This window comes from Poecilia formosa, unplaced genomic scaffold (assembly GCF_000485575.1).
Source record: "Poecilia formosa unplaced genomic scaffold, Poecilia_formosa-5.1.2 Scaffold269, whole genome shotgun sequence".
Taxonomy (NCBI): domain Eukaryota; kingdom Metazoa; phylum Chordata; class Actinopteri; order Cyprinodontiformes; family Poeciliidae; genus Poecilia; species Poecilia formosa.
In genome coordinates, this window is record NW_006800208.1 from 416,996 (window position 1) to 441,885 (window position 24,890).

General features: G+C 40.1%; 1 protein-coding gene across 1 annotated transcript in view; it reads left to right on the top strand.

The window, feature by feature from the left end:
* Positions 1-3,087: 3,087 nt before the first annotated feature.
* LOC103151015 (zinc finger SWIM domain-containing protein 6-like) overlaps positions 3,088-24,890 on the top strand; it is a 52,082-nt gene continuing 30,279 nt past the window's right edge. Inside the window, exon 1 of the mRNA XM_007570825.2 lies at positions 3,088-4,629. Coding sequence (XP_007570887.1) covers positions 4,197-4,629 — 433 coding nt within the window. The 5' untranslated portion in view covers positions 3,088-4,196. The remainder of the gene's footprint in view (positions 4,630-24,890) is intronic.

Sequence of the window (24,890 nt, forward strand, 5' to 3'; positions counted from 1 at the left end):
GAATTTTATAGATGGTACGTAGGTAGTGTGTAGTGATTTTTACAGGTAAAAATTACAAAGATAGAACGGAATAATTAAAAGACTTTAAAATTAAAACAAGAGAGAATCAAATTAAACGAATGATTAAAAACAGTAACATGTCAAAAAAATCTTAATGAAACACACACTTAGATGTGAATATCTTACGCAGGTTTTTAAATGAGTCAAAACTCTTCAAGTCAGTAATACAGGAAAAAGTTTGACCTAGTATGGCCCTGAAATTTACAGGGAAATGATTCAAAATTAATATGGTAACCAGCACAAAGACTTTATAACTGGACTGACGTGAAATCCTCTTTTTGGTCTAGTCAAGAGTCTCGCTGCAGAGTTTTGGACCAACTGTAGGAAGTGGAGGACTTTCTTATCGATGAATGTGGAAAATGTGTCTCAACACTCTTGACACGAGGAGATAAAGACATGAATAATCATCTCAAATTCCTGTTTCAACACCAACCTTCTTCATTTGAATATATTTCTCAAATGATCTCTTCTCAGAGTTCAGTTGAGGGAGTTACTTTTTCTATTCACTTTGGAAATTTGCTTTAGGCATTCAGGTAAATCTAGACAGCTTAAAGACTAGTGAAAATAAATATAATGTGTATTAAAGTGATGGAGGATGTTATGAAAGTTACCCAAGAGGGTGAAAATATATACATAACAAAGGAAGTGGACCTAAAGCATGGCCTTGTGGTACCCCACATTATTAGAGCAGCAGATTATGAAATTATATGGTTTACATGAACACTAAAGTTTCTGTTTTAAAAGTTAAGATCTAAACCGCAAAAACGGCTCCGGACAACATCACCAAGATATGAAGTCTGTTCATTTAGATGATGTAATGACTGAGTGTCAAAGGTCTAACAAAACTAAAGCAATAAATTCCCAAGTGTGTCGCGTCACTGGACACTTTTAGGCAAAACTGTTTCTGTTTAGCGCATTTTACAAAATAAAAAAAAAAACAAAAAAATTAAATTGCTTTTTATCAACGATTTCATGTTGCTCCAGAAAAGAAATCAGTTGGCCAGCCTCAGCTTCTTAAAAGATTTTGGAAAATAAAAGGAAATTTAGAAATGATCCCCGTTTTATTTGGCCATGAGGAGTTAGCTGGATTTCTTAAAAAATGTATTTGACAACAGTGTGTTTAAATGAAGAGGGGACAGAACCATTTCTAAATACTCTTCAGCCATACGATACCGCTGTGCTGAAAAGGTACAAGTATTAGAGAAGTACAATTATATTTGGGAAAGAGATGGATAAATGGAAGGATCGGGAACGGGTGAAGGTGAAACATTAGTTCTGATCTGCATAATTTGAGTTTTAATGTCAGGAATCAAGTCAAGTTGTGAAAAGATGCCTGTAATGGTGAGTACTGTATCAAATTTCTTGGCAGTCCATCTTGTAAGCTTTGATATTCAAGGTGAAACTAACGCATCCTCTGAAATGTAGAATTTCAGAGGATGCGTTATGTGGGATTTATAAGCGTGATTTAGTAAAAATTCATAAAAACCAATGTACTTGTACAACACTGGCATTAAACAGAACAGGAGAAAACAAAGGTACACAGAATTTAAAGGGACAGTATTATGCAGAATCAACTTTTTTGACATTTTATATTATTCTCTCATCAAAAACATTCCTGGAGTGTTGCCTTGACCCCTTCATGCATGTTTGAGAAATCCTTTAATCTCCAGTGGCAACCATTCAGCTGTGCAAAACGCCTGGTGAGACCTAGCTCCGCCTTCGAGTCTCAGCTCCTCCTTGGAGCTTCAGCTTCCATGCTGCCACCTCACAGAGCTTTTGCACTCAGCTCCTTCAGACTAGCCAGCAGCAATTAGCAGACACCTGGAGGGACTGCACAGCTGAGCTCATTATAGGAGCTACTGATCAGAGCAACGCTGGTAAAAACATTGTTAAAGTGTTAATAGAGGAGCGATGTTGTGATGACTTCCTGAAGGAGGAGTCTCTGATAGAGCAGGAGTTTTTAAAGAGACAGAGGACCAATTTCAAGGCGTTAAATTGCAAAATCAAATTTCTTTTAAGTAACAACTGAAGGAAACATAGTTACTTGCTTATGTTATAAAATACCCCTTTGTGTCTGGAAAACCCATAATAATGTCCCTTTGAAATGTCTTTTTTGTTTCATCTAATTTCTACTTGATGCCAGTAGAAAGATTAAAACCTTATTCTTGTAATGAATGACTGAAATCTAAATGTAACGCAGTATGAAACGGATCAATGCAAATGCCACAAAGTGAGAATTCGAAGGCTGCTTTTCCCTGGGTTTGTGTGTCTGGGCTGCCTTCGCGCAGCCCTCCAACTGTTCCCACCACGCTGTGTGAATAGGCTCAGTCATTACTGTGCTTCTTCTGAGCTGTCTGCAGGGTAAAATGAGACAACAGTCAAGATTTCCAACATGGGAGCCTAAATCATTTACGCAGCATGGAGCAAGTGTGCCGAAATGAGGCTGGTGATGATGCCGTCCTGCAGCAGCAGCAGGTGGTACTGTAAATGGAAGAGAAGACGACAGATAAACTCATTATGCTGGAGGAGAATGTTGTCTTTATGCTCACTGGAACGGCTTGGAATTGTCTTTGAAAATGTTCCCCTGGCGCTGATAAAAAGGGGTAAATACTTCTTTGAATAAAGGGAGTTTAGTTGTTTTTGCTCAGAGCGGAGCATGGCTGCAGAAGGACAGGCTGGGGAACGGCGTCGTGTCTTTGCAAAGGGCTTTTGGGGTGGTATTTGTTGTGAATTGGCACTACTGAGCCGAATTGAATTGAAGCTCATTTAAGTGGATTTGTGTTTGAATACTGCAGGCTTCTGTCATGCTAAGCTGTTGGAGCTCAGTATGGTTTATAGTTTTGTGCTTACTGCAGTTTTTTAAATGTCACAGACATAGTTCCTTTAAAATTCCATAATCTGAATTTTACTATTGTATTTTAACATCAAATTGCATATTTTTCTACAGTGCTTTATTTGATATATTGCTAGGATATGAAAAGACATATTCAGTAAATTAGAATTTTAACAAAAAGTTCATTTATTTCAGTAACTCAATTCACTCAGTGCAATACATTATAAAGATTAATTGCATGCAGACTAATTTTTCAAACCTTTATTTATGTTGCTAAAGAGTTTCAGCTTACAGCTAATAGAACAAAATTTAAAAGGAGGATATAAAACTAAAAAGTCTAAGATAGAAGCAATTTATTTCATTCAAATGCAGTTTTTGACATAACAAACTCAATATCTAAACATAATTCCACACGAAATCCAAGTAAAGGCAATTTGAAAAAGATGTTGTGGCCTGTATTCAAAGTGAACAGGCAGGAAACAGGAAGACAGAAGAGGGGGAAAACATGCAGTAAAGGTCTCAAGGTTAAAGCAAACCCTGCATTGAGGACTAATCGCCTGTTTATATGAAGTATACCAATCTCTGTCCTCAAATTTTACATTTAAATACAGTTTGCATCACGCTCTGCAAAGCATGTTTCCTTTTTCCACATCTTTAAATAGTTGAAAAATTCTGTTTGCTTCTGACCAACTTATTATTATAGTTTGTACATTTTATCTATATTCTTCTCACTTGCAGTCATAATATAAATCCTTTTTTTTTATTAATTATTGGCACTAAAGGGCCTCCACATTTCCCACAACGATGTGTATTTTCTTGAAACGTTTCACATTCCAGTGGAGCGTAAATGTCACGGGGCGGTGCTACGTTCACTGGCCCCTCCCCCTTAAACCACGAGGCTCTAGTGTTGACAGGCCGATAACCGCCTATAGGCACTCAGCATCCAGCTGGCTGCCAGACAAAGACTGCTCTCTCGTCCTACCGGCTGAACTATCGCCTGAAAACTCCTCCTTTTTGACGTTAATAGCTTCTAAAAGCTTTATTTTAAAGTGTGTCGAACTAGATAAAGCGTCCGTTCGGACCTTTTTTCCGCCTTGTAGTGCAGGACAAACCAACCAGACTCCGCCTTCGCTTAATTTGTCAACAAAGGGGTTTGACAAGCTCGGAAAGCCCTGCCCCCATGTTTCCATAAAAGGATGATTTGGGTATACACGGCCGACAATCAAACCCTTGCTAACCTTTTCTTTTCACCATCCACTTCATATGGTGCGTTGACTTCCTCCGGCGCTGTGAAAGCGGAGCTATGATGGCGGAGCGCGTGCAGCAGCCCCCGGCCAAGCGGCTCTGCTGTCGGCCGGGCTTCGGTGCAACATGTAGGCAAGGCCAGCGGGCCGCTGGGGCTCTGTGCGGCGGCTCGGCTGCCACCCAGGGCGAGTCGAGTCGAACCCAGAGCCCGGAGTCTCTCCTGGACATCGCGGCGAGAAGAGTCGCGGAGAAGTGGCCGTTTCAGCGGGTGGAGGAGCGCTTCGAGCGGATCCCGGAGCCCGTTCAGAGACGGATAGTGTACTGGTCCTTCCCGAGGAGCGAACGGGAAATCTGCATGTACTCGTCGTTCAACACCGGCGGCGGGGAGGAGGTCGGAAGTGGCGGCGAGAGCGGCGACGAGACACGGCTGCCGTTCCGACGCGGCATCGCTCTACTGGAGAGCGGCTGTGTTGACAACGTACTGCAAGTCGGTGAGTAGGGGAGACGAGACCGGGCGTAAAAGTGTTGGGAAATCAACACCCCTTACAAAAGGAAACAATAGAATGACCACAGCAGTGGTGATAAGGTTTAGATAAAGTGACAACAAAAGGGAGACAAAGGGGCTTTAAATCGACTGAGCGCGTGAATGGGAATGTATGACTGGGGCATTTAAATCCTGTTTAGTTCAGGTCCGGTGGGAATTTAAAAAGCTTCGAAACCTTCATTATATTTCCCAGAACTTACTGTGAAACTTTGTCAGAATGATAAAAAAAATATATGTATCTCTGATTTACTGTAGGTGACACAAAACATGTTAAGCGATTCATAGCGAAAGCGTCCAGTGTGCTTCACGGTTTGTTTTAGTTTCGTACACATTTCAGTCGGACCTGCGAAATCAGTTTTAGACTATTATAACTATTGAGTAATAAGGGAAGTGTGCAGGGTGGGTCTCAACTGACGCGTTACATTTCAATGACTTGTTCTGTGTGTTCGGCGATAATTAAAAAAAATGCATTGTTGCTCCGTCAGCACGGGAGGAGTTTGATCAGCAGACACGGAGAGATACAGACCAGCGGAGAAGTCAAATATGCTCTGTTTGTGTTGGAAAATTAGATCCGGGGAAGTGCCTGGAATGTTTGTAGCTCTGAAGTAAACGTCCTCTCCTTCCTAAAAGGAGGGGGGATATGAGAACAAGCCCCGGGGGTTATCATATGTCTGCTTGTTCATACCTCACTGACAGCGTGTGGAACAGGAACAGACACCTGTGTGCTTGTTTGACAACTGCAGGCGTTCAGTGGCATGAATCAGAGCGTTCTTTGTGTGTCACCCCCCTCCTCCTAAAAGAAACCGTGGAAGTTGTGTTTTTCTTTCTTGTTTTTTTTTTTTTTTCACCAAATGATTAATGGTGATACAAACACAGCTCTGTCATAAAGCTGTGAGGATTTCACAAAAATGCAATTTTAAAAAGGGAATAAAACAAAAACTTAATTCGGTTTTCTGTCTATCTGGTTTGATGGCATCAGGAGAGATGGGCTAAGACGAGCTGGCTAACTTTGAAACATTTCACAGATGCACCAACCAAATCAGAAGTCATCCACTTTTCTCCCAAATCGCCTCCAATCAGCAGTTCAAATAATATTTTTTCCTATCCATTAAACACACTAAGACCAAGAACTTTATTTTTATTTAATTTTATTTTCCCTGACACTTTTTATTTTCCTTGGCACTGATACAGCCAATCAGCGCCAAGGAAAATAAATGGCACTTCTGCTGCTTTGGAAACGCCAGCCAGTCGCACGAGAAGTATGATTACATCTAGGTATTTTAGCTTCCCAACCTGCCATTTAAATTTTTTTACGAAGAATATTTTAGATAAATACCGTGAAAAAAATATCCGCAAATAGGCAGATGTTTTGTAAATTTCAATTTACGTTCCATGGAAAAATATCACAAGGGAATGAATTTGGGCCTTCTGTGATGTCATCAGAGGCATGTGCACATGGAAGCTGATTTATTTATTTATTTGTTCCTGCCAGTAAATTTTTTATTTTAATCACAATTTACAACAGAAAACAGAAAAGCTGATGGTATGCTGTTCTTTAGGTGACAAAATACAAAATAAAGTTTGTGTACTTTTTTTTTAACATGTCTCTTTGAAGGAGACCTTCTTTCGGATTTTAACACCCCAGCCTCTGAACATATTAACAACAATATATTTTTTTTAAATTATGAGTGTTTGCTATCCCCCTACCCCCACATTTATGTCTTTATTTGTGTATTTCAAGCTCCCTGTTGGCTTCAACCAAACAAAAGCAGCGATTCATTCTCATTGTTAGTAGAAATCATTTGGGTTGAGGAACTGTTTTTTGTGAAGTTAGGGCCCTTCACTGCTCTTTCAATCGGGCAACGATTCACACCAATCCTATCACCAGTTGGTGAGTCTGAAATCGCCGCCATGGAGCCAATATCTAGCGCTGATGGAGACGGTTGTGGCTTTACAGCTGCTGCCCTTGGGGGGTTTGATTGTGTCTCCGTGTGTCACCTGTGGGTTCCCCAGACTCGGGAACACCTTCTCACACCAGGCTGTAATCCCATTACTCCACATGCTTCATTTGAATGGTAATGCAGTTTGATTTCTAGGACTTTAACTCGTCACCCCCAAAACAAGCCACCCGTGTGCTGTGGAAGTTTGACTCTGGTGGTTGGGTATCCTTGAGTAAAAATACATCAGTTTGAATGTATCAACATGAAGATTATGAAATAAAACACTTTTATTTCAAATGGAAAAACAACAATAATTTCTGATGCTGCTATAATGATCTGAGACTTTGGTTATAATACTAATCTTACATGCTACTCTGATTTTGATGCGTAAATGTACGGATAGATGTCGAAAAGGCAGCTTTATTGCTTAACAGTTTTTAAGTAATAATGAATATTACCTTTTTGTATAGATAACATCACATCCAGTTCAATATTTAAATAATGTATTTTTTAAAAATTGTGTTTTCACAAACACAGTAAAAGTTTACAGGGATACACGATATATCGGCACCAACATCGGTATCAGCCGATATTTGTAAATTTTTAACATATCAGTGTCGGTCCAATTAAATTAAACTGTGGCCGATATGAACAACCGATAATTATTTTGATCTAATCCTAGTTTTTCCCCAAAGGTATCGAAATGTTAGTGAAATATATATAATATCGATTATCGGCTGTAATAGCAATATTAATATCAGATATCGATATTAGCCCAAATTTTTGCATCGTTACATCCATAAAAGTTTAATAAATTTCAAACCCTGTGATCAGTAACAAGTGGGCTTCTCTTTGGGCTTGGCAGCAAACTGTCATTGTGACATAATTTCAAGCTCTACTTCCTGTGTTATTTCAAAGTAAGAGTTTCAAGCAAGCTTAAAGCTCTTCATATCGGGACAATAACATTAGCTTGGATTAAAAGTACTTCAGAAAACAGACTTCATTTGAACAAGAAATGCCATGATAGTTTAATGCTCTAGAGTTCCTTTCTTGATAGCGAGCGTATCGGCCAATCAGTATCAGTTACTAAACCTCAGGTATTGGTATCAGAAGTGAAAAAAGTGGATCGGTTCATCCCTACTTCTGTGTTGATCCTAAAACTGCCACTGTGCATGTCCATGAACACTGGCTTGTATTCAGGTGTTTGAACTATTAAAATGGGGAGTTTAAACAGTTTCTAGAGGGAATCTCAAGTATTCACAGATTTCAGCTATTCCTTAAACCCCCGCAAATACTGGAAGTCCAGAGTATATTTGCAATCCCAGTAATGTCAGTGTATTATCTCAGCAGGTTCAAGGACTCTCCCCGGCCTTGATTGCTACATCTACTTTAGATGTTAATGCCTGAGCCAACAGTGATTGGTCAGGACGTCTGGATAATGGAAAGGAAAATAGAGGAGCGATGAAAATCGATCTCATCAACACAAATATTCCGCAGCAACATCACAGCAGCATATATTTCCAAACGCCAGTATTCCCAGATAGAGCGGGGAAATGTGTGCAAAAGGTCTGAAACTAAATCTGGCCTCCATCCGTCTTCCGAAGAGCAACAACAGTAGTCCACAAACACAGGGAGGGTTTCTTGGCTTTATTGGACTCCAGCCTGGAATTTGCTGGAATAACAGAGCCAGGGAGTGATAAATAAAAGATGTAATCTCCCCACGTGTGGGCCGCACCGGAGGAGGGAGGTTTTTCTCACAGCGGACCTTGAGGAAATGAACTGGCGCACACACACACGTGCTGCAGGCTCCACCAGCTCCACGAGTCCCACAACAAACCCGCCCTGTGAAATCGTCGCTCAATCCCGTTTTGTTCCCCCGGCGATAGCCGCCATGACAGTCTGTAAACCCTGTTGTCGAATTCTGAGCAGGAAGTGTGCTGGTTTTTAAATGAACTTTGGAGTAAAGCTAGCTTGTCCGTTGCCTTCCTGTGCAATTCAACTCAAAAGAAATTCTCGCTTTCTTCCCTCGACTCGGATTTTCTCCGGTATATTTTTATTTGATTTGATTAAATCCTTTTTACCAGGCCAGTGAGCGAACAGAACGAAAAGTTGTGAACGATGACGTTGACTTCTGCGCTGTTTTAGATTTGTAGATTTAGCAATGGCGGCTGAGGAAGTGAACGAAGTCGTTCAGTCCGGTTTGGCCACACCTTCAAATCGTGGCTTAACGTTTAACACCCGGCTAGTTTGGCGATTGTGACGTTTATGTAAAACAGGGGTCCCTACACTTTTTCCTGCGAGGGCCACATAACTGTTCCCTTTTCTGGTCGGGGGCCGGTCTTCGTTTTTCGAGAAAGAAACCTTAGAAAACTTTTGTTGACGGGGGGCGGAAGGGGTGAAACTGTAGACGGGGGGGGGGCTGGATTACTGCCGACGACATATTCACGTTTGTAGATAGATTTTTACCCAGAATGCAAATGGAAAAAAACGGTGAGCGAAACGGTGACTGGTACTGACTAGTATATATTCCACTGAGGGAAACTAAGTTTCATATCTGCTCAAGAGCCCCCCTGGTGGTTGAAAAAAAATCCACATATATATGAAAAAAAACACTGAATGCTCTCTGGTATTGTTCAGGGGGCCGGACCAAATGAGGAGGCGGGCCGGATCCGGCCCGCGGGCCGTAGTTTGGGGACCCCTGATGTAAAACCTCAACAGACTCTACGCCTTCAGGAAACAATCATTTCTCCACAGCTGAGAGCCCAGACCCTCTGGACGGAGCAAAGCATAGAACAAGAGGCTGGCTTTTTACAAGATTTACTTCTAAACCTTTGGGTTATGAGGTTTTTGACAGCGATGTTCCACAGTTCAGATGTTAGATGAAAACCTCAAGTTTGGATCAAAAATATTTAAAAAATTGCCCCATAAATAAGGTAATTATTCTATTATTCCCTTGTAAAAGTTGTATTTGAATGAGCTAAGATAAGAAGTTGTTTTCTTGTTTCTTTACAAACGAACTCAGCTGGTGAGATGTCGTCGCTGCTGCCGCTATAGTTTCGTGCTTTTTGTCTGATGCAGGTTGCATTCAGGGTCACAAAGAAGAAACACATCCTGTGTTTTTCAGAGCATCACAGGGTAAAATCTGCAACCAATCAACCAGAGGGGATTCAGAACAACGACTTTCTGTGGCTCGACACTTTTATTCTAACCGTTCCAAACAAAGCGTCAGTGGTAAAAGTATTCACACCTCTTGATCGTTTTTACATTTTTCTTTCAGCGTTGTCTTTTGGATTCTGGGTGAAAGGCCAACACAAAGAAGCAGCACACTGTTGTGTTGTGGCGCGACAATTTAAAAGTCAAATCATTTTAGAGCTTTAAAGTTATTCACTAGTCAGTCTTATGAAAATATCGTAGATATGTTTATGTAAATTTTAATGCCGGTCTAAATAAAAGATTCATCCCTACCTTGGTTTATGGAAACTGTATCCAGTTTTTTTGCCATCCAAATGATTTCATGGTAAAATGAAATCATTTGAATTTCAAACTCTTTGGGAGAAACTTTTTTTTTTAGCTGTAAGAAATAGGAGTTTCGGCTAATGTCGGATAAATACCGAAATAAGTGTGGAATATTTCAAATATTTGGGAATATTTTGTTGTTTGGCAACTAATTTCAATGAATTCAAAGTGCATTTGCAAAAAACATAAAAAATTTCTTTGCAAAAAATGTAATTTTTTAACTCAATATTATCAAAGTTTAAGAGTTACTTTAAATTTTAATGGCTGTGGACAGGAAAGATCTCCTGTAGCAGCCTGTATTACAGTGTTTTTGAAAAAGCCTCTGACTTAAATCACATTTTTTAATTTCTCATTCATTGACTGTCTGTGTCTCCTTATACGTTCATTTACATTCAGTGAAACACAACAGAGCACTTTCTTCTCAATTGACTGTTGAAAAACAACTTAAAATAAACGAGGTTCTTTTTATTTATTTGTTTTACCACATGTCCTGTTCTTCTATTGTTCTTTTATGGTTTAAAAAAAAAAGGAAATCTGAGAATTAGCAGAAGCAGTCATGTTTGTTTTGGTTATCATCACACATCAGCTTAATGTGGTTGCCTTATTTGGAAGCAAATAAAACTAAAAGCCCAGAATAACCTTTCGCAAATTAAAAACTGCACTGCAAAAACACAAAATCTTACCAAGTGTTTCAGGTTTAGTTTCTAGTGCAAATATCTTAGTACACAGGAAGTAAGACAAAACTGACTTACAAGTAAATATTCAGTGAGAAATAAGAGCCTGTTTTAAGACAATTATTCTTTAATATTGATGAAAAACTACAAGTTCCACTGACAGATTATTTCACCTACAACTAGTACTATTTCATCAATTTTAAGAAATGATTGACTTAAAGTAAGCTTGTATTTCTTGCTGAAACAATACCTTTTAACTAGATTAGTGTTACTTCAAGTGTGCTAAGATATTTAGACTAGAAACTAGACCAAAAAATACTGAAATTAGGCCAAGTTTTCTACCCACACCTTTCGGTGTCGTTCCTACACGACTGTGTTGGTGTGTAGGCTTCGTCTGAATTACAGGTTGGAGCTGAAGTATAGGCTGCAGTGATTATAGAGGCCATGAACGTGGCTATTTCAGGAGGAGGGGGGGAAAAAAAAGAAAAGGGAACGATGTAAACATAATGTTTACCTGGGCAGGACGGCACACGGTTTCTGCATGCGGAGAGAAAACATATGGCGTCATGTGTTTGCCGTGCTGAGGTCATGTAAAAGCCGTTTGCACTTTGCAGAAGGTCAAGGGTGTTCTCCGGCTGCCGGCGCCTCCCACTGATCCCTGCCGGTTTGCTTCCATATGCTGCAGAGGCGCGGGGTCGAAGGTTGCTGCAACACTCACCGTCGTTGACGTTTGTTTTTCTGACAAACTGAAATGTCATCAGAGCGCACGGAAACTTTTAAAGGGACGGTGTTGTAGTGAATCGACTTGTTAAGGCTTTACATCATGTTAATCAGCAACATACCTAGAGAGTTGCCTACATTCTTTCATGCATGCTTGACAAATCCTCTAATCTCCCATGGCAACCATTCAGCTGTGCGAAATGCCTGGGTGGACCTAGCCCTGCCTTCAAGGATGCAGCTCCTCCTCTGAGCTGCAGTTCCAAGCTTCTGCCTCACAGAGCAGCTCTTCCCCCCTTCAGACTAGCCAGCAGCAATTAGCAAACACCTGGTGGAACTGTGCATCTGCTGAGCTCATTATAGGAGCTACTTCTTTTAACCCTCGTAAAAACATTGTTAAAGGATTAATAGTGGACTCTGCCTTCCTGAAGGCAGAGTTTCAGAGAGAACAGGAGTTTCTAAAGAGACAGAGACCCAATTTCAACGAGTTAAATTACAAAGTCAAAATTCTTTCAAGTCATATTTGATATATGCAGCTTTCCTGAAGGTAAGATAGTTACTTGATTGTGCCATAAAATGATACTAAGTGGCCAGAAAATGCATAATGAAGCCACTTTAACTTAGTAAGCTGTGTCTTCTGTTTTTCCTGAAATTCACATAAGGCAGACATGTGCGATCTTCAAAAGTCATGAAGTTGATACAAAACAAAAACGCACTTAATCCTGGCCACACCTTTAGTATGAGAAATATATATTTTTTAAAGTCTATCAAACAACATGAACTCTGATAAACATGGCTAAAAGAGGAACCTCGTTTATCACGCCATTGCACACAGTATAGGAAATGATAAGGGAGTTAAAGTTGAATGTATAAAGGTTCAGTGGATGAACTAATCCTTTAAAAATAGCTCCGATTCCCCTGCAATGCCAGCCTCTCCACGTATCCGGCAACAGGAGAGGGAGTAGAAATCACCATCGGGACGTTTCACAGCAGTGGCAGCTTTCACAACATGGCCGAGCTGTGATGCTACTTCCATCAAAATGTTTCTCAAAGTTTTTGTCATTAAGTGGCAGCCAGGGCTCGTTGAAGTATGCGACGCTATCCAGTGTAGAAATTTACTTCAACGTCACACGTTGTCACATGGCAAAGCAGATATAGAATTTTGTGACTTTGTCAAACAATAGATTACGATAGAAAATGACATTATGATATAAAGGAGTTGGTTTGGGCCAAATACTGCTGAGTCCCTTCAATCAATCAGGTTTGGACCATCAGATAATACAGATGTGGATACATCTTCATAGGATATATTTGTACTTTTACAACCTTCTATTCTTTTCAAAACTTCTTTTGAAACACTTTATTTTCTGTTAATTTGTTATTCAGGTGAATGTGGCAAGATACAGTGCTGACTTGAGCAGCATAAAGCACACACACACACACACGCACACACACTCAGTCCTATGTGAGCACTTAAGGATTCTGTGTGCACTGATTACTGCTTCTCATCTACAAGTTTATAAAGAATCGATGAATCGGTGTGCGCCTACTGAATCATGCAGAGCTCCGAGTGTGTGCAGAGGGACGACCTCGCTCAGCCTGTCAGCTGGTTGGCTAGGATTAATGGTGTGTGTGTGTGTGTAGGGGTGTGTGTGTGTGTGTGTGTGTGTGTGTGCATGCAGGACTTGCCACGCCGATGCTCCGCGAGATCAATTTTTATCATAGCAACATCAGGCGCGTGCTTTGAGAGCGGCTATTGGCAAAACCTGCCATTTTGAAAAATGGTTTTGCATTACTGCAAGCATACCTGCATAAAATTAAAAGATATAAAAACAGAGAGCCGCCACCCTTTGCTGCCGGTCGGAAGTTCTGCCTCATCGTTTTTGTTTTTTTTTTCTTTGTGTCAAAGCGGATGGAAGTTGACCTGCTCACTGCCGTTTTGCTTTCAGGTTATTTTTCGCCACGTTTTTATTTGCAATTTAGATGAAAAACCAGAATACAGTGCTGCCTTTAAACCCACAAACGGATGGTTCAAGGGTCTTCGTGATTTTTCTTTTTTTTATTTTGACTTCATTCAGAATTGTAACAGTTTAAACGACTCCTAAGCAGCCCGACCTTTCGTGTACGTCTCTCTGTCCTGTGTATATCTGCTGCTTCTCTTCATCATTAACCTTCAGCTGGCAGTGGAGCGGTGGGCGGAGGAGGAGGAGGAGGAGGAGGAGGGGAGGAACTCATTTTCCATCGTTTTCCCTCGATTAGCTCGATAAATCCTGGTTTGTTCTTGAAGTTTTATCTCATAGCCCAGAATGCCGCATGATGGCGTTTCTTGTTCCTCATTAAAAATCAAATCAGATATTTCCCATTCGGAGGGGGGAAAAACTAACTATTCAGTTTCTCTTGACGTTTCTTGTTTTTTTTTTTCTTCTCTTGCCGAGTGATGATCTGTCCACGTTTTTAACCTAATGCAATTAATAGACGTTGTTAAGTCACGTTAAGATGTAGCTGAAATTAACATGCAGAAACTCAGTCAATTGAACTAAAAGAGAAGTTTGGGTAAGTGGAAACTTTTGCAAAGTTTGGAGAAAAAAAGAAACCCTCAAAAAGCAGGAAACAAATCCAGTCAACTGATTACTTTCACTTACGTTAAATTATTTTAGAAAACACTTAGCAGTTTGAGCGGCTCATATGATTTGTAATTGTTCCCCATATTTTTTAAATCTTCTTGTCATGTCAAGAACCATTTTATGCAAAGGTTTTATACAGTTCTCTTGGGATTTAACAAGCTGACGAGAGAAGACAACGCATAATGGTTCATAAGATTAATAAATGCTTGTATTTTTACATTATTTTAGTTGAAAAAAAATTCACTAATGGACTAAAGATTTCACTGTCCTTTAAAAAATCTGTAATGTTGGATACTTTCAAAGTTTATCCTAATGCCAAAAAGCTATGGCTAAGGCTTTTTGTAGTTTTTGTTAATAGGTTAAAGGTTTTATAAATCTCCAAGTGGATTTAATAGAATATCTGTTCACTCCAGAATTAACAAAGTCAGGTTTGAACAGCCTTTTAAATCACCCAACTCATTAAAAAATAACATTGCTATCCTTTTTAATAGGAAGCTATGAAGCAGATGCTAAGTTTAGCTTTGTTAGCAGCTAACGGTTAGCCAATCGCTGTTTTCTCACACTGCTTCCAGAGCTTATATCGTGACAGTAACAGTCTTTTGTTTAAATTTCTACATCCTTGATTGTTTCAAAACATAATTATTTAAAAAGCAGCTAAAACATTTTTGATGCTTTTGTAACTCAAGCATTGTTAGCCACCCAGAAAAGCCACCCATTATTGGTCGACTGTTGACTCAAGAGCTCTTTACTTTCTTACACAGACACAATGTTTAAAGCTTAAACCACACAGTCACATCTCAGATTTTCAAACATTTTTTTTGTTTTTCATCAGACAAATCTCTTGCTCACACCAACTAAATGCTGCTTTATCAGACGGGTGAGAATTATTCTGGCATTTTAATATTGTGCAGTCAGGTTACACCCCTAACAGTTATGGTTTAATCACTGCTAGCATTCACTTCATACCATTCTTTGGGTGTAAAAGTTGTTTTAGTACCAAAGCTGAAGAAAGTCTCACACCATAGAGTCAGGTAACTAATGCCAGCTTGTAATACTTCCATTGTCTCTGTAAAGAGAATAGCAGCTAAAAGAATAGCACTCTGCACAATGGACTCTGAATATCGTAGATTTTCTTATTCTTAAAGTCTCAAGTCAGAACAATTCAGGAAGGTAATGCTTAACATCATCATGGATGTAATATGCAATGTTTTATTTTGGCAACAGTACGACAATTTGTTGAGTTTTAAACAATAGTAATTAGGCTTTACTGGAAGATTTAGCCTTAAAGCTACAGTATGTAACTTTTATTAAAAATTGTTTTTTTTTTACATATTTGATCAAATTAAAATAATATCTAGACATTATAATGTAAAAACAGATATTATGTGAAAGCAACATAATAGTCAAACAACCAATCAGGGCCAGGAGAGGGGTCTTAGCGCTGTCAAACACTCTTGTGTATGCATTACTCCCCCTTACTCTGTGATACGCTGCAGCTGGTTCACCACAACATAGCCTGCCACAAATGCTAAGGCTAGTTAGCATTTGATGGCAGATAAATGGTTTTTCTGGAACAGTGAGTTGTTTTTCTGCAATGAGCATGTACATAAGCATGACTGAGAGCACTAAGACACTCCTCCTGCCTCTGATTGGTTGTTTTTACATATTTGCAGACCACAACATTAGTACTGGGAGGAAGTGGAGGAGCTTGATTTATTTATTTTTTTGTTCTATCTCATACCGTTCTGTCACATCATGGTGACAGTTTGAACAAATATGGAAGAAAACACATTTATGTAAAAGTTACATACCGTATAGCGTTAAACTTTTGTGTAACGTTGTTACTCAAGGTTATGAAATCATGAGAATTTCTTATCGACCTATATCTAACAGGAGCCTAATCTGAAAGCTAAAGTTAGCTTTTCTTAGCTCAATTTCTGGAAGTGTTACTGCTAAAACAGCTTGTGTCACTTGGTTTTCACTTCGTCCTCTGCCTCATCGCCTGCCACAGTGTGCAGTGGCGTCTGCTCCTTGGCAGCGTCTGGGGAGTTTTCCTCAACTTCGCAGCAAGTCAAAGCCTGTCTCCTTCCAGGCCTCAAGGGAACCCAGACACCCCCCACTCCGAACCCATCCCCCTTTAGTAGAGGACCCTCTGGACCTCCACCGCTCTGCAAACAGAGCAGTTTTGTTAATAACAGATGAAGTGCTTTGAGTGTTTCAACCAAAGGTACCATTTTTTTTCTGCTCTTGATGTTTTTGTTCCCTCTGAAGGAGGCTGAGGAGCCCGTGGCGACTGATGCAGACTGAAGGAGAAGGCGGGGCTTTTGTCTTTGAAGAACAGGCGACTCGTCTCTTCCAACCTGGGTGCTTATCAAAAGCTGCTTATGAGTAATGCTTACTTTATAATGGGAACTTAAAGGCGCCATCCATCAGAGGCGGTTACCTCAGCTCTCTGCAGAGCTTGCTAATAAAGACCGATGCGCCAGTCTTTTCTGTTCCACTGCACCTGGATCCCTCCAGTCCTGTTTTTCTTTCCTCTTTCTGTCATGATTTCTGTTTATTTAACATTTGAATATTGTCTAGAATAGTACAGTATTATAGAGTACTGTACTATTATCTTAGAACAGTACCTCAGAAAACTATTGAATGTATTTTATTAGTTTTTTTTTATGAAACTGACAGAGTGGTGTGCATAATTGTGAAACAGAAGAAAAACTACATGGTTCGCATTCTGTATTTTTATTCAACCAAGACTTTGTTGAACCACAAGTTGGCTGGATGAAAGAAAGGCAGTACTTCACGCGCTGTTATTATTGGCTGTAGCATTTACAAAGCAGCCAATCCAGGAGCGTCATTTCTCTTGCCGGTAGGCTGGTAAAAACAGATCCCTGGTTCTACAGTTCACTTCGTACAGAAGGTCTGGACCTTTGGCTATTGAGAAACTATTGTTTCCTGGAGGCATGGACTCTGTTGAAGTATAAAATGATTTGATCAGATTTTAGCCAATCGCTAACATTTTGACGTGACATAGCTAGCGCTCTATCAAGGCCTATCAGAAATTGTGTTTGTTGTAAACAACCTCGACCAAGACATCTTTTGCCAGCAATAAAGTGTCTTAAACTTTCCTCTTGTACAACTTTAATTGCTTGATATTTGGTCGCATGGCCAACATGGCCTGAATGTCTTTGTTCACTTCCTCCGTTGCCATTGCTAAAGATGCAGGCAGACTACAATTATAAAATAAATCAGTGTCATTGTTCATAACTTCTCTTTCTGTTTTCTGATTGGCCCGATTGAAAATTCAGTCAGAGAAATTGAGCTCAATGGGAGAAATTCAAGACGGAGCTCTGAAGGGAGATGGGAATGAAGCGGCATTGCATATGGAAGCAACGGCTAGGCTAAATTAACCCAAAGGGTGTAGATGAGAGACTCAACTGGAGCTAAGACTCTAGATACTTTTTTCTTTTCTTCTTGGCAGTTACTTTCAGGGTTTTTTTTTGTTTTTTTTTGTAAGATTATTTTTACCACTGTTGGGGTTTTTGCATATTGGCCAAGAAAACCCACTTTGATTTCATCTGACCAAGGCACACGAGGAACTAACATGTATACCTCAGTATACATGTTGCTTCCATGTGTTTGCTGTACATGGCCTACAGCAAACATCACTTCTTATGATCTTCTTTTTCTCAAAGTTGGTTTTTAGGGGATTTTTTTTTTTTCTTTTTAGGGGTATCAAGACTAAAGCAAACGTGACAGATAGGCACGCCAAACTTTATAGAGTCTAACTTGTAAACAGTCGTGTAAACCACGTATCCTTCACTACTACAAAGGCATACTGCATGAAAGTTTGTGGTTGCTCTGTGAGGAAAAAAAGGTGTAAAGCGCTGTGGATGCCTACGTTGGCTTGGTGCTTTCAGATGTTCAAATTATTTTTAAAATCAAACAAGACATTTTAAATATATTCTGCTGGTTTTCACTTTTGGGATTCACGATATTCTCTTGTACGTCTAGCAAGTCGGAATCGACTCACGGAGTAAAATATAGCTTTCAGGGTTCGTCACGAGCAGACAGTCAGACCTGAGCTTTGTGATAACTGTAACAGAAACTGATATCACTGATATTACAAAAGCAGCCATGAATTACACCAACTACAGCTTCTACCTCAGCACGTACGTTGCTTCCACAAATATCTCTAATATATTCCTCTGTTTCATTTTTAAAACATGTTTTAAGGTTAGTTCAGATGATATATTTGACCTAAAAGTGTGTAGAAGATAAATGTGCATATTGACGCGCTTCCTTCCTGCCTGGGAACCTGCTCTTCCAGCAGATAACGCTCCTTGCCATCTGTTGTCGGTGTTTATCTCCCCGCAGAGAGAGAAGTTGCCGGCGTGTTTGCATTGTGTCACGAAGTTGCCCCACACGGGTTCTTCGTGACACAACGTTTAAACCTGCCGGCTGTCGTCACGGAGATCTGTAACCATCGGGCATTTCCTGTCTGCTTTCACTTTATTATTCTGCCTCCTTTGCATGCCCCACCTAGTGCACTTTTGTTCATATCTGCCATAAAAAAAAAAAGCAAATGATCTCGTTCTCCTGGTCCAACCGTAGCTACAGGCCTTTTTCCTTTCTTTCCTGGCTTTTGTGTGCGTCTGACTCAGACGCTCCCAAGTGCCTTGGAGCTTCAACTGTGCGGCATGTCAAAATGAAGACGAGTAGGACGAGATTTTAAAGCTGACTCTGAATGTGCTGCTGTTGACTCGATACCTACGGGCAAACTGCTGCTGGCACAGGTTGAATGTTCGTCTGAACTCTTATGATTTCAGCGACACAGAAAAACATTCTGTAGGCTTAAAGTTTAATCACAATACTTTGTGGTGCTACTATGACGGCAATCTTGGTAGCCAAGCTATCCCAAGCGAGAAATGACGACCTGTTTTCTCATTTACATGTCTAAAATTATTAGGCCATGGTATTTTTAGATAAACGGGGGGTTTATAATTTTGTAAAATCCTGAATGTCATCAGCTTCACGGTGACCTAACATATCTGATTCCACAACATAATGGAAATGAGTAAAACACAAATGACGCCAAACTACATGCCAAAATTAGAAAGCATATCTGGTGGTTCTATGTTCCAGTCATGAACTAATCTTTAAACTTGTTCTGGTAAATGATTTAAAAACAAAGACCGTTTTGGCTAACTCATTTTTAGCTTTAGTCACCTTCCTAAAATAATTGTATGTCATTTTTGTATTTTTTTTTCTTTTTTTTTTTGCCTAAAGGATCTTTTGAAAAGAAAGAGGTGGTCATTTACTTTTGCCAAAATCACTTTTGGCAAAAAATGGCACAGGCTATTATTTTAGGAAGGTGACGTTATGTTTCTCAGGATTTCATTACAGAGCAAAAAAAAAAAAAAAGTCCAGTTACAAATAATGTTTAACGCCGCTGGTTTTCCTTGGTACTGGCGGTTCAGCTGTGACCCTAACGATAGCACGCTTTCTGTTTGACACGGCACAGCTTCTCGGAGTTCTGCTTCTTCCGTGGTAAAGCCAAACGGCTCAGCTGGCGATAAACCTTATACCCTAATTACGTTCTGTGAATTAGGCTGACTGATTGATCGCTTTCGTTAGCTCTGCTCACCACTTCAGGGATGACACAAGCTCTCACAAGCCCTGTAAGCTCATCCGGTATGCACGACCGGGGTATGCCTGGCATGCACCTACAAGTTGAGTCATTGTTTTTATCTGTTAGACGTGAGTCATCTCTGTACATATGATGGAAGGTGATTTAAAAACCGCATCAACTGAGCTTTAAAAAGCAGTTGAACTTGGGAGTGGCGGTGGGAGGAGCCATTAATAAAAAGTCCCAATTTCAGAATAAAACAGGAAATGTCAAATTATTTAGGTGACATAATTTGAATGTACCTGGTGTATTTAAAAGACCATTTGATGAATTAGGTTATTATAGACACAATTGCTATCTATATCAATTTCAGCATGTCAATGTTCTGCAGATTCAGAACTAAAACATGCGGGGAAATTAATGTAAGTAGTAATGTAACTGTATACTCGTCTCTTCACTGCTCCGTCTGGGATTTCTGCTATTGACTTGGATTCATCTGGTAGAATTTCAACCATGCCAGTTGGCGAACAAAAAGAGAAGTTGTGAACGATGACATCAGTTTCCTGCTCTGTTTTAGGATTGTATTCTGCCTGAATTAGCAATGACAGCGGCAGAAGTGAATGGAGCTGTTCAGTCCTCGTTGGCCACTCTTCCAAATATTGACTTAACTTTAACAGTCGACTCGTTCGGTTCAGCACTTCTGTTTTTGCAATGGAGGACGCTTGTTTGCAGCACATGCGATTTCTGGTAAACTTCATAGTGCCGAACTGGCGGTCAAGCATTAGCGGTTGGGCCAGACATTAGCCGCTCCAAGCATTTTACACAGCTAAATGGTTGCCACGGAAGATTGAAGGATTTATCAATCATACTTGAAATAGTTGAGGTAACACTTCAGGTTTGTTTTTGATGAGGGAATAACGTCATAACATGATGTAAAGTAAAAAAAAAACATTGATTTTACATAATACCAACCCTCTAAGTAGTTGTACCAGCCAAACTATATAAAAAAACTGCAACTCATGGTCCAGAACATACGGTAAACGATTCACAAACCTTACTTTAAAGAATTTAATCAGTGTCGACTTTTCCAAATCAGGTTTGACCAGCCCGTACATTGTGGTGTATATTATTGCCTGCTTGTGCATACCAAACATAAGAAAAACAACAAAAAAAGCAGTAAATCTGTCCCCCTACAGACAAAGATTAAACAGAGGCCCTCTGTCTTGGGTTAGGACAGACTGAAAACTGCGAGTCAACCCGGTGAGTCGTGTGGCTGCTGAACAGGAAGATGGGCCCCAGCTGGTAAAGGAGATGCTTAGTAGGTATTCAGACAGGGTAGCAGCGAGACGATGTGAGACGAGAGAAACGCCGATCTTTATACTGTTGAGGGAGTCGCGTTTATCTTCCAGTCGAGTCAGAAACGTGAAGCAAGCTGTTTGTTCTGTTTAGCCCAAACAGGAGTGAGGCTCAGGGTATGATGTACTGCCATGATAAGGTGAGAGACCAGCATCCTGTTTTGGCACCAAGGAACCCTCACCCACCACCCCCCTTACCCACTCTGCGTACCCACAAACACACACACACCCTGTTGTGACACCAAAGCAAAACATTCTTCCCTCTCGTACAGGCATGCCATATGACTGGCAGTTAAACAGACGAGAACAAGCCGAGCACGTTTTTAGGCTAGGCGTTTGCGCACACGCATGGTCATCCAAGTCATTTCCATGCAGTTTCATTTAACCCTCCTGTTGTCCTCGGGTCATTTTGGCCCGAGGACAACAGGAGGGTTAAGCAACCAAGAGTTATTTGTAAAGGCACAAGTGGAGCGTGACGTTGAAAAAAAAAAAAAAACAACAAAAAAACCGCACCTTGACGTGGCTTAAGGTTTATCGCTTTGTGTATTTGGAAGAAGAAACTCAACAAGACAACACATGCATGAAGTGTTTTCTAGAACAACATCCAACAAGAAAACTGACATGTTGAGACACCAGACAAAAGCTCATAAGTTGCAGTCTGAGGTTTACATGCAACATTTTCAGGGATTGAATGATTGAGAACATTTGGAGGTTTTGATGATTTGTTTGAACTGTTCATTTTCCAGGGTGGAGTGATGCCAACATATAATTTTATTTATTTTTTTACTGACTCATCTAGAAGTCTCTCTATGGATGATTAGAGTATTTAATAATGGAGTCATGGTGCATAAAACCATGTTGGATTAGTATGTGACTGGTCATTGGAAAGATTGATATCTGTTTTGTAAAAAAAAATACCCCAAAACATCTCGTCTTTTTGATTGATCACATAAAATCTCAAGTAAAAAACATTACGGTTTGGTGACAAAATATATTATAAAAGGGGTCAAGGGTGTGAATACTTTTTCAAGGCGCCGAATCAGCATCTCCTTTTAACTTCTCCTTCTGTCCAAGGTTTAGAACCCTAGAAAACTTCCAGATCAAGATGGACTTGTACCGTACCATCACGGCTTCCACATCATCTAGAGTACAACCTCATCTGCATATCATTTGTATCCACAGTAAAAAATTTGCACTTCTTAACAGCTCCTCCTGTGTGAGACGCTGAATTGCTGCTTTGTGTAGTTTTAATTTGTGGTTTGCTGCAAACAAATTGGCAATAATTTTGGGACACGAGTTCAAATAAAAACTTGAACCACCCAAGATTTTATTTGGGTGGTTCAACCCAAGTTAAAAAGCAAGTGAGTCAACATACATGCTAGCCCTAGGCAAGGTATGGGATGGTTACCATGACGAGGTACATTGGGGTGTAAAAAAACCCGTCCGCATAATGAGACGCAAGACAAATCTACGTTAAATGGAAAAAAACTGGAAGCAAGTAATAATAAATAATAACTTGAACCAGCTGAGTTCCAAAGCACGTGAGTCAAGCAGGCATATCTTTACTCAAAGTTATCATAATGTAATTATCTTGTCCATTCCCAGCTCATGGTTTGCTTTATCCACTCAGACACATATGTATTCATGTCATTTATTTTAACAGACTTTCAGCCACGTTACTCATGATTTAATCATTTAGAACAGAGGTGCCCAACTCCAGTCCTCGAGAGCTACCATCCTGCAACTTTTAGAAGTATCCTTACTCCAACAGACCGGGATCAGCTTTACAGAGGCCTGGTAACGAGCCATTCATTTGATTCAGGTGTGTTGAAGCAGGGATGCATCTGAAAGTTGCAGGATGGTAGCTCTCGAGGACTGGACTTGGGCACCCCTGATTTAGAACATGTCATTTGTGGCCTGTACTTGTATTCTGCTTTATCAAGTCCAGACGACCCCGAAGCTCTCCACATAACATCCAGATATTCACCCATTCACGCACTCATTCACCGCGCTGATTTATGGCAGTATTCTGTTTCATTCATGCAAAATACATCACCACTAACATCGGTGTCGGCCGAGTTCTAATTTTTTAACACAGGCCTGTCACAATAAATTGTCCCAGAAATAATTGCGATAAACAATACTATTGCTGTTTTGGTACAAAGATAATGACATAATAATTTGAGTTTGAAAGCTCAAAGACTAATAAACTTCAGTTTTATGAAGAACATTTAAAACTGAAACTGGAAGACATTTTAAATACTCAAAATAAATCACAACTAAATAAAAAGGAAATAAAAATCACACACACAATTGAAACTGTAAATGAAGTGTATCATGAAGTCTCTGGAAACAAAGTAGATCTTTAAAAATATTAATCATCAGAATGGAAATCCCTGAGCTTATTTTAATTTATCACAGGTTCAAGTGATTCATTGCTTTGTGTGACGGGCTTTGCTATTGGTAGGATAAATAAAACTGAGTCAATATTAACAACTGGTATTTATTTCCGTCTTGTTGCCACTGCTTTCTGGGGTGGGAGTGTGGGAGGCTGGTCATGATGCAGCAAAGCATTGTGGGAAGTTTACCTGAAGCAGAGAAGCAGTGAAGTCAATGCAGTCATGTTTTCTCAAGGTGTCAAAAGGGAAATATATATTATATCGGTAAATATCTGCTATCATTCATAAGAGCAGTATTAATATCGGATATCAATATTGGCCCAGATTTTCATATCGTTGCATCCACTTCCTGTTTGTCCTCCAGAAGTTTCTACGCCTGGAGGGTAGACCGGCTCCTCGCTAACTTTTTGTTTCCGTAGCCAAACTTAGCTTCACGAAACTTTTACTGCTACTCTGCATGATTCAGACAATATCCATTGCTTGTGTCATGGAAATCTGTATTTAGAGTTAAGTACACTCGGATCAGAGTGTGTGAGTGAATGCTAAAAGCTTTTATTTGATTTTGTGTCTTCATGGGACTCCAGGGCTCATTAGCAAGCAGGGCTGCAGCTCTGTGAGCAACTCTGCTGAGACGGACCGCATCTCCAGAGTAGGAACAAATGCATTTGGAGAGGAGAAGCTCCGGCCTGGCTTGCTGATAGTCCTCAGAGGCTAAACAAATGACTGCCACTGAGCACACTGGGAACAGGCAGCACTCAAACAAATGCTTTTTAAATAGGAAAAGACAGCAAGGCGAAAATCCTCCTCTGCCCCTTTAGAAGCTGCTTCTCAAACTTCCAACGGCTGCTATTTTTCACCGGCGCGCGTGAGCACTGACGTTAAAACCCCCAGTGAGCTTCAGGCTAGCTTGCATCTGATCCTCCATGGAGGAGCTGGTTTTATCTTTGAGTTAACGTTGAATGTAAAAATCATCTTTTTTTTAGCTTTACATCATATTGTGCTGTTATTCCCTCATCAAAAACATACTTGGAGTGTTGCTTTGTTTTTTCATGTATGTTTGAGAAATCCTTTTAACTCCAGTGGCAACCATTCAGCTGTGCAAAATGCCTGGACCTAACCCCACCTCCGAGGATAGAGCTCTTCCTCCACTCAGTTCCTTCAGACTAGCCAACAGCAGTTAGCAAACACCTGGTGGAACCGTGCTCATTCTCAGTACGAAGCTGGTAAAAACATTATTAAAGGATTAATAGAAGAAGTTATGTTGTGATGACTTCCTGAATGTGGAGTTTCAGAAAGAGCAGGAGCTTCTTAAAGACACAGAATCCCAATTTCAAGGCGTTAAATTAGGAAGTCAAAT